Genomic DNA, 10,977 nt, shown 5'->3' with positions numbered 1-10,977 from the left:
TGGTCCTGGTCCGTTCCTGGATGGGAGACCAGATGGTGTTGGAGGGCCAGTAGGAGGCACTCTTTCCTCTGGTCTAAAAAACATGTCCAAATGCCCCATGGTAGTGATTGGGGACACTGCCCTGTGTAGGGTGCTGTCTTTCAGATTGGACGTTAAATGGGTGTCCTGACTCTGAGGTCATTAAAGATCCCATGGCACTTATCGTAAGAGTAGGGGTGCTAACCCTGGGGTCCTGGCTAAATCTGGCTCTCAAACCATCACGGTCACCTAAAAATCCCCAGTTTATAATTGGCTTATTCATCCCCCTCCTCTCCCCTGGAACTATTCCCCAGGTTGTTGCTGCAAATGAGAACGTGTTCTCAGTCAACTTACCTGGTAAAATAACAGATAATTTTATTTAAGTGTGCATGAAACATTACAAATATGACTGTTTTCACTGAGTCAGATTATAGTTGAGTTGTGCAAGTTATCATTCACAGCATAGATAAAATGGTATGATCATGAAACACATGCTCATGATAGACCAGGTAGAAACTCTTCTGAATGTAAACAATACATTTATTCTGTGATACCTTCTGGACAATTACAACCTCTAGGTGCTAAGTACAAAAATGTATAACATACAGTGGGTACATTGTTAGACCACAAGAACAATACGCGTAGAACTGTACATGAAACAGTAATGTGCAGATTTCAACACCAACACACAGCACCCAGAATCAGATGGGTCCATGCACGCAGGATTTGTTCTGGGCTTTCAGATTATGCCGAATGATGGGTACTGGGCAGTGACTCCTGTTGCTCAGAAATCCACTAACTGATCTCTGTTTGACATGTGGGCTTCTTACGATATTCCGCTAGTTAAAAAACTAATTCAGTCTCATCTTATTCAACCAAGAGCAGTATACTGAGGCATATCTCCTCTCACAGATTGTAGCTACAATGTCTCTCTCAGTCCTCAATGATGCTGTTTTCCCCCACAAAGCATTTTCATTTATTCCCACTGATGCCATCATTAGGACTCCTTTGTAGTGAAGCATTTGCCACAACCATAACACCTACACGGTTTTTACTTTTAGTATGGCGCTTTTTGTGGGCCTTTAAATTACTTGCTGATGTAAAGCCTTTTTTGCATAAAGGACATATACGGTTTCTCCCCTGTGTGAGTCCTTGTGTGAACTGTCAGACCAGAATGACTACTAAAACATTTATCACAAAGACTGCAATTATATGGTTTTTCACCTGTATGGGCCCTCATGTGCACTTTAAGATGAGGGCCATTGCTAAAAGACCTGCCACATACACTACAGCTATGTGGTTTCTACCCTGTGTGAATCCTCATATGCATACCCATATGGGCACTCTGAGTAAATCCTTTGCCACAGTCGGGTCAGTGATACGGTTTCTCCCCTGTGTGACATCTGATGTGTTTTTTCAGATTAGATTTACAGCTGAAACATTTCTCACAATCCCGGCACTGATAAGGTTTCTCACCTGTGTGTGTCCTGATGTGTACTTTCAGATTAGCTGCACTGTTGGAATATTTACCACAAAAAGGGCATGGAAGTAGATTCCGCCTGTGGCACCTCATATGCATTTTCAGTTTACTACTCATAGTAAAACATTTACTACAAACATCACAAGAAAACCTAGTGTCAATATGAGTTTGGAGGTGATCTTGCATACTCTCTGTGGAATCAACGTTTTTTTCACACACACCACTATCGTCTGCGTCCTTCGCATGCATTTTCATATGACAAACTAGAGAACCCATGGAGTTAGCTACAGAACAGTCTAGATTAACTGCAGCGAGGGTCTGGGAGTCACTGGTTGGTTCAAATAATCTGTAGTCCTCTCCATCAGATTCTGTGTTGATCTGTTCATTTTAGGTGCTGGGAAAATGTGAGGTCCAACTTGAAACCTGATCATAGTGACTTTTCACAAAGGCAGGAGAGAATATGAACTCTTCCTCCAGCCCTTGAAGCTGCTTTTCCACTTGACTGGTCCGGAGTTCTTCCTGTTCCTCTTTTACCTCCTGCCCCAGATTGGGGCTCCATTCCTTCTCACAGTGTTGCTGCTCAGGGGGAACCGCTTCCTTAGAGACAATGAGCTGCTGGAGGTCTGGAGAGAAAAAAAAAAAGAGGATGAAACCACAAACGCTAGATTTAGGCCTAGGCCTGTACTAGCCCAATAATGGACTACCCTAGCCTTACTCCTTATAGTCTTATAATTATTTGGATCCCCATTAGCTTTTGCAGAAACATCAGCAGGTCTTCCTGGGGTCCACAAAACATCCCTTCATATTACATCAAAATCAATTTTACAAGGCCTCCTGAGTGGCGCAGCGGTCTAAGGCATTGCATCGCAGTGCTAAAGGCACCACTACAGATCCGGGTTTGATCCCGGGCTGTGTTGCAGCCGGCCGCGACCGTGAGACACAATTGGCCCAGCGGTGTCCGGGTTAGAAGAGGGTTTGGCCGGCTGAGATGTCCTTGTCCCATCCCGCTCTAGCGACTCCGTGTGGCGGCCGGGCGCATGCAGGCTGACTTTGGTCGACACATTGGTGCTGTTGGATTCCGGGTTAAGCGGGCAGTGTGTCAAGAAGCAGTGCGGCTTGGCGGGGTTGTGTTTGGGAGGAAGCATGACTCTTGACCTTCGCTTTTCTAAACATACAGTGGTGCTTAAAGGATGTCACGCTGCTTGCTTAGCGGGTACCACTTCCTCCCTATTCGGCACATACCTGGCTTGACCACTGGACCTCTGCTTTACCGAGTACCATTTACGCCCTCAAGCGTCTCTACCGGTCGTGCCACTCAAAAGCTAGCCATTGAGTACATTTCACACAGTGTCATGTGCTACATTCACCCTTCAAATGTAATAAACAGCGATCCCAGCGTTGAGCTGAGTGCAACTATCATTCCGGGTCACGACACCACTGTACTGCCCACCAAACACTGTGCTGTCTTTGATACTATCGTCAATAGGCGATAAAGGTAGTTAGGGCTAGGCTTGTACTATACAATTCCTCTTTAGCAAGGATTTAGGCTATATACCCGTTTATAGACATTGATCTGGGCCCGGTTTCCCAAAGGCATTTTAAGGATAAATGTATCGTTAGAACCATTGGTCTGTTGATCTGGGCCCGGTTTCCCAAAGGCATCTTAAGACTAAATTCATCGTTAGAACCCTATCAATTTGCCTATAAACTGGTGTAATTCCTGTCTAGAGGAATTTTCGAGTGACGCTTTCGGGAAAACAGGATTACTTACAGAAAATGACAGTTAAAGCGACAAACCTGCTCGGTGTACCTTAATTTCAGGTTTAATAACGATATCCAGCAGTTTCTGTAGACGGTCGTTCTCCTTCTTTGTACGGACAAATTATTCCTGGTACTCTGCTATCGTTTGTTCAACTACCTCGAATATCTCCTCAGCAGCCGCTTTTAATCGCTGGTTAAGAAACACTCTGAACAACAGTATTTTAGACATGTTCAGGGAATGCAAGTTTAGTTTAATAGTTACCTGAATTACGAGCTTGCCAGCACTGCGCTATATATGAACTGACCCTGGTTGCTAGCACTGGAACAAAAAAACAGCGTCTCGTTATCAACACTAAAAAGGCGAATCGCAAACAATTGACAGGTGCATTCACCGCCGCCAACTGGAATGTGAGGCCGGTCACGACATATATTCTCTTAACTAACCTTAATCCCGACAAACCTCACTACTCCCGTCACCCCCATGTAAAATACCGCCCACTCCCCATTCACTTCCGGGTCACGGAATTTAAGGCAATTTCTGAGTAGAGCGTTGTGGGAATTGTGTTGTGAATGCATAGTTTATGCACAAGTATAGTTTTGTAGTGTTCACTAGGAAAACAGTAGTATTTACAGTAGTAATCAGGTAAGTACAGTATTTTTACTACTTGATGTTGGTAGTAAATAAGTAGTAAAAACACTACAGCTTTACTACACAGGCTTATCAGCAGTAATCAGGTAGTTTTTACTACGTGTTTGCAGTGGTGTAAAGTACCTAAGTAAAAATTCTTTAAAGTACTACTTAGGTCGTTTTTTGGGGTAACTGTACTTTACTATTTATATTTTTGACAACTTGTACTTTTATTTCACTACATTACTAAAGAAAATAATGTACTTTTTACTCTATACATTTTTAAATCACATTTTATTTGTCACATACACATGGTTAGAACCCTTTTCCCTGACACCCAAAAGTACTCATTAAATGGACACTTTATTGTCGACACTGAGCCCCGCCGATCCATCACGACTGGTCTGCCGACGCAATCGCCCGATGTGGTCTCAACAGGCTATTCCGTTACAATGTCGACAAAGAACCACCTGCTAGCCCCGGCCCTCTAGCTTTCTGAATGCCGTGTCCCCCACTCGCCTAGTGTAGTAGTGACTACCAAACGGCCCCTGACTCACCTATTGCTGTTCACTGTTCAGCATTTATCTTCAGAGTTCGTACTGTTAGGTGACCTAAACTGGGATATGCTTAACACCCCGGCCGTCCTACAATCTAAGATAGATGCCCTCAATCTCACACAAATGATCAAGGAACCTACCAGGTACAATCCTAAATCCGTAAACACGGGCACCCTCATAGATATCATCCTAACCAACCTGCCCTCTAAATACACATCTGCTGTCTTCAACCAGGATCTCAGCGATCACTGCCTCATTGCCTGCGTCCGTAATTGGTCTGCGGTCAAAAAATGTTGAACTAAGAACAGATATAGCCCTTGGTTCACTCCAGACTTGACTGCCCTTGACCAGCACAAAAACATCCTGTGGTGGACTGCATTAGCATCGAATAGCCCCCGCGATATGCAACTTTTCAGGGAAGTTAGGAACCAATATACACAGTCAGTTAGGAAAGCAAAGTCTAGCTTTTTAAAACAGAAATGTGCATCCTGTAGCACAAACTCCAAAACATTCTGGGACACTGTAAAGTCCATGGAGAATAAGAGCACCTCCTCCCAGCTGCCCACTGCACTGAGGCTAGGAAACACCGTCACCACAGATAAATCTATGATAATCGAGAATTTTAATAAGTATTTTTCTACGGCTGGCCATGCTTTCCACCTGGCTACCCCTATCCCGGCCAACAGCTATGCACCCCCCCACAGCAACTTGCCCAAGCCCCCCGCTTCTCCTTCACCCAAATCCAGATAGCTGATGTTCTGAAAGAGCTGCAAAATCTGGACCCCTACAAATCAGCTGGGCTAGACAATCGGGACCCTCTCTAAAATTTCCCGCCGCAATTGTTGCAACCCCTATTACTAGCCTGTTCAACCTCTATTTCGTATCGTCTGAGATCCCTAAAGATTGGAAAGCTGCCGCGGTCATCCCCCTCTTCAAAGGGGGAGACAGTCTAGACCCAAACTGTTACAGACCTAAATCTATCCTTCCCTGCCTTTCTAAAGTCTTCAAAAGCCAAGCTAACAAACAGATCACCGACCATTTCGAACCCCGCCATGTGTTGACAACTACAAATACCTAGGTGTCTGGTTAGACTAAACTCTCCTTCCAGACTCACATTAAGCATGTCCAATCCAAAATTAAATCTAGAATCGGCTTCCTAAGCCTCCTTCACTTATGCTACTAAACATACCCTCGCCAAACTGACTATCCTACCGATCCTTGACTTCGGCAATGTCATTTACAAAATAGCCTCCAACACTCTACTCAGCAAATTGGATGTAGTCTATCATAGTGCCATCCGTTTCGTCACCAAAGCCCCATACACTACCCACCACTGCGACCTGTATGCTGGCCCTCGTTTCATATTCGTCGCCAAACCCACTGGCTCCAGGTCATCTATAAGTCTTTGCTAGGTAAAGCCCCGCCTTATCTCAGCTCACTGGTCAGCATAGCAACACCCACCCATAGCACGCAATCCAGCAGGTATATTTCACTGGTCATCCCCAAAGCCAACTCCTCTTTTGGCCGCCTTTCCTTCCAGTTCTCTGCTGTCAATGACTGGAACGAATTGCAAAAATCACTGAAGCTGGAGACATATCTCCCTCACTAACTTTAAGCATCAGCTGTCAGAGCAGCTTACCGATCATTGCACCTGTACACAGCCCATCTGTAAATAGCCCACCCAACTACGTCATCCCCATATTGTTATTTATTTTTTCTCTTTTGCACCCCACTATCTCTACTTGCACATCATCATCTGCACATCTATCACTCCAGTGTTAATGCTAAATTGTTATTATTTCACCACTATGGCCTATTTATTGCTGTACCTCCCTAATCTTACTACATTTGTACACACTGTATTTAGTTTTTTTCTATTGTGTTATTGACTGCACGTTTGTTTATCCCAAGTCTAACTCTGTGCTGTTTTTGCCGCACTGCTTTGCTTTATCTTGGCCAGGTCGCAGTTGAAAATGAGAACTCGTTCTCAACTGGCCTACCTGGTGAAAAAAAATGAAAAAAAGAATGTGGACCTGACAGAGACAATGGACTATTTTAAATGTTTTGGCAATTGAATAGCATAAATGTTCACTATCCTTGGCTTTGGAATTTTCATAAAAGCTTTTTCATAATGTATTTAATATTTAAAAGAACACATTACATTTGGACATAGAAAAATGCATTATGTTAATTGTCTGTCATATATACACCCACTTGGATACCATCACCTACTGTACCTGCCCAGTGTCCTCATCTGAAGCACTTAATTCCCAGGGTCATTTTAAGAGATGGATAACCACGGTATCTGACCATCCTTACTTTAAGTAAGTGAAAGACTAAACATGCCTCCAGCAGAAAGTAAACCAGCAGCTCTTTATTTCACAATATCATATACATTACCAAAATAATCAAACAGCACACATTTCCTTACATGTCAACAAACATAATTTCTTTCTTGTAATAGTGGAGAGTTAGTTGAATAGAGTTTATTTCATGACCAAGTGGCTCATCTGTCTACAGTAGGTATTTATCCGAACATGGTGTCTTGTTTTGACTCACAACATCCTTGCTCAAACCAGTGATGTCACACCTGAAGGAAAAACAACCAAAGACAAGGTCAATTCATTTGTAAAATAACAATCTGCAAATCAATCATATTCCAAAACAGTTAGGGCTCAGAAAAGGATAAATACTAAGTTGACTTAAAAATGAAATAAAACAAGCACATGCAAGACACTGGACAAAGCAAGCACATCCATGTCTTGTGTTGAAATACGCAAAGACAAGTCTTAAGTTCTGATCTTCTAGATCTAAGAGATACTGTATCTTATGGTTATACCCCAGAATTACAGATCACTCCTTTGAGCAGAAATTGAGTAGACTTGCATGTTCCATTTATTCTAAGTCATTGGTTTAACCAAGTGTTCTGTGATACAATTGGGTGTTCATAATTTCTAGCTACCAATCATTAAGGAGAGCCTTACCGTGTGAGCCCTTGCACTGTTTGAGGGCCTCGTTGAAGCCCTCACACAAGCTGAGGTCAGCCTGAGTGGTGGCGCAGTCCAGGAACTGTCGCACCTCAAACATGCATGGGCCCGGCTGGGATGAGGCAGGTCGAGGGGCCTCCTGTAATGGCACAGACACACACACTTAATAAGTCACCTGTCAAAAGGTACCGGTCAAAGGTACTGTATACATCTGCATTACCATTAACAAGCACTGATTTGACTACAGTGTGACAGACATTATCTAAATCTCCATGCCATCTCAGGTACATTACACAAGATTTCCACCTGCCCTTTATATCTATGATACAGTAGTGATGAAGTGCAATTGTTTGATCGAATAATTAAAATATTAAACACTTGACGTTATAAAAGTGCTTGTTTACTGAAGTGTGACTGGTTCCAAGCTATATTCTTTCATGTAAAATAATTTCTGCATAGTTTCACCTTTAAACTGATTCTGCAAAGATTTCATAGGACAGTATTGACAATCTTAAAACTGCTGCTTGTGTATCTAGAGCCTTCCTATGGCTAGTCCTACATGATAGTCAGCATCCAAAACCGCAAGGGCAGGTTGACATGATTTAATACTTAACGCAGTAAAATTCACAAACTATAACATAGAATCAATACAACAACCACTTTCTGGAGTCATGTCACTTTTCAAGACATCCCATGCTTCCTTTAAACAATAGATCCTTCATTGTTTGCAACTATTTGGCATAGGTATTGTAACACTGTCAGCGCCAGATGACACACTGTTTTCGTCTAGACTCAACGTCTGACATCAAGGAGTCTAATGTGACTATTTTGGGTGGCAGGCAGCCTGGAAGCTAAGAGCGTTAAGCCAGTAACTGAAAGGGTGCTGCTTCGAATCCTTGAACCGAATAGGTGAATCTGTCTGTGCCCTTGAGCAAGGCACTTAACCCCAATTGCTCCTGTAAGTCGCTCTGGACAAGAGCGTCTGCTAAATTACTGAAATGTAAATGTAGCTAGCATGAGCTCACTTAGCTCAAACTCCTTTCTTCAGCTTTCTAGGACAGGTCTAGTTATATTTTCAGAAATGCTATCAAGAAGTCAAACTGCAACATATCAAACTGCGACATCACATTTTTAAATACCCAAGACCCCCCCCCCCACATCTGTTTTTTGCACACTTGAGAGTTATTTCGGTTCTTCAACCACACAAAACTGAATGTACAACAACGTTGTTACGTTAAATTTTAAAATGCAATTTGAAAGCTGAAGGGTCAAATCCCTTAGGGCAGTAGCTTATCTTCACCATGGCTGCCAAAGTCAGTAATGCCTCTTAGAGACATCCTCTGCTGTCCAACGGCCACACCAAATATAGTACTGTCAGAACAGACAGAAACAGTACATCTTATTTTGGGCTGTTGTTCTTTCCAGACAACATACCTACATTCAATTTGTTTGGCAAAAATGTAGGAATTTGGGAAGACCTCACCAGTACAATGTCCCAACCTGAATAGACCAAAACTTCCTTCTAGTCCATTGCTTTGGTGAAAGCAATAACCTACGGTGAAAACTAATCTAGTTCTATCCAAGTCAATGTTTCTGAAGAATAGAACGCCATTTAGGAGTATTGTAACACTGCCTATTTCCGTTCACAGTTTCTCAACAGCCCCCTGACCTGCTCACCTGGTATGTGCTGGCGGTGGGTCTGGCTGTCTCAGGGCTGCCACCACTGAAGGCGCCGGTGAGGGCACTGCCCATGACATGGCCCATGGCAGAGCCCACTGCCACCCCGGCCGCGGTGGTGGCCATCTGGGCCATTAGGCCGGGTCCTTGGGGTGTGGCAGGTACAGCCAGGGCTGATGGGGCTGGAGCGACTGGGGACGGGGAATTTTGGGACGGGGGATGATAGGTCGGAGCTGAGCTGAAAATACATTTTAAAAACACAATAAAGCCAACATAGCCTCTAAAACAGAACAGCTACATAACTATAGGGGGAGGGGGGGTCAGACTGATGCAACATCATCGCTCTGACATCACTTGCATGAATTACAATTGTTATTTTGTTGCATCAGGCATCCCTGCACATCACCTGATACATTAGTAAGCAGCTGAGCTCTAATCATATAAACCCAAATAGATTACCATAATCTAGGATGAATACAGGCAAAACATCTTCTGAATGACAATAAGAAACATTTATTGAAGTTGAATGGCATAACTTGGTATTTGGCTTGTGCAAACTTCACTAGGAAATGTTGACCTACCCAGTGCCCTTGGGGTCAAGAACTGAAAAATGACAGGACCTCTGCTATTAGGAGAAGTGTAAAAGTGATTTGGCAGTAGTTTTAGGCTATATTTCTAAAACAGTTGTGGGTCATCCAAATACAATAGGTATATACTACGATAACCAGTAAAATGCTACGCAAACAAGGATATAACTTTGTAATTAAACCGTCATCTGAATCGGTTGCATAATCGTTGGAAACACATTACCTGGCTGGTGCCGAAGAATGACTAGCACTGCGACTCCCTCTTGCCATGTTTGATGCAGATGTTCTTTACCACTTCAAGCTGTTTCTGCCAGGGTTAACTTGTCGTCGTTTATATAAAGAGTCGTCTTCCAAAGGCTGTTGTAACGTGGTTGGGTCTTGATGACAGCATGCACACGTGCCAGTGACCTTGTGTGGATTGTCTGGAGCGCATGCGCATGTATACGAGTATGTAAAAGTAAAAATAACATTAAAATGTGATTACCGATTTCCTGGAGTTCAGTACCACGATGCATTTTTTTTTACAATCACGTTACAAACAAAATAGGTATTTTGTTAATTCTTAATTCTAAAACTCTGACAACAGTTGTAGAGAACAGGTAAACAGATTATGAAAACTTTCTAGACGTTTCTCTGACTGAATGCATAATACGATTAGGCAAGCATGAGAAGCTTTCAGTGACGTTCCAGTGTCCCCAAATCTCTGTTGAACTAGCCAATCCCTTACAAAAAATGCAGTTTTGAAACTGCCGTAAAAGTGCAGTAACTGCAGTCGACTGTAGTATTTTGTACACAGTAACTGCAGAATAACTGCAGTTGAACTGCATTCTAATTGCAGTACACTGCAAAATTACTGCAGTAACAAAAACGGTGTTCTTTTGGACGCAGTATACTGCAGTTATACTGCACTCTGACTGGTCAACAAAGTATCCAGCTACACATACATTTTCATCAGAACCACATGCACACTAATAATTTGATATTAAACTGATTATGGCAGTAGGCAAATTATACAATAGTCATGAAACCAATTTACTCTGCTCATTTTAATCGGTGTACAAGCAACATCAAAGTAAGCATACACCGATTAAACACATGGTTTTCTGAGCAATCTTTCTAATTATTAGGACATATAAACACCTTAATTGGCATTCCAGCAGTGTATTTGATCTGCGCGTGTACTAGCACCAGCCGAACGAGCCTCCCTCTTTAACAGGATCAGTGGGTCCCCCGCGGTACAGTTGAGCTAACATATGCTAATCGCATTAGCCTAAGGTTGTAA

The 10,977-nt window shown here is 42.9% G+C and overlaps 1 protein-coding gene and 1 long non-coding RNA gene across 2 annotated transcripts; both read right to left on the bottom strand.

The window, feature by feature from the left end:
* Positions 1-540: 540 nt before the first annotated feature.
* LOC112219790 lies at positions 541-3,767 on the bottom strand. Its single transcript, XR_002948788.2, has 2 exons — positions 3,522-3,767; positions 541-2,121 (listed from the first exon to the last, which is right to left on the bottom strand). It is a non-coding gene; the product is annotated as an uncharacterized LOC112219790 (long non-coding RNA).
* Positions 3,768-6,798: 3,031 nt separating this feature from the next.
* Positions 6,799-10,117, bottom strand: chchd10 (coiled-coil-helix-coiled-coil-helix domain containing 10). The gene is made up of 4 exons (XM_024381657.2): positions 9,919-10,117; positions 9,109-9,346; positions 7,429-7,570; positions 6,799-7,034 (listed from the first exon to the last, which is right to left on the bottom strand). The coding sequence occupies exons 1-4, from the start codon at positions 9,963-9,965 to the stop codon at positions 7,015-7,017; spliced, it is 447 nt and encodes a 148-aa protein (XP_024237425.1). The 5' UTR covers positions 9,966-10,117; the 3' UTR covers positions 6,799-7,014.
* Positions 10,118-10,977: the final 860 nt, after the last annotated feature.

This window comes from Oncorhynchus tshawytscha, linkage group LG20, assembly GCF_018296145.1.
Source record: "Oncorhynchus tshawytscha isolate Ot180627B linkage group LG20, Otsh_v2.0, whole genome shotgun sequence".
Classification (NCBI taxonomy): Eukaryota; Metazoa; Chordata; class Actinopteri; order Salmoniformes; family Salmonidae; genus Oncorhynchus; species Oncorhynchus tshawytscha.
This window is presented reverse-complemented; position numbering and strand designations above follow the sequence as displayed.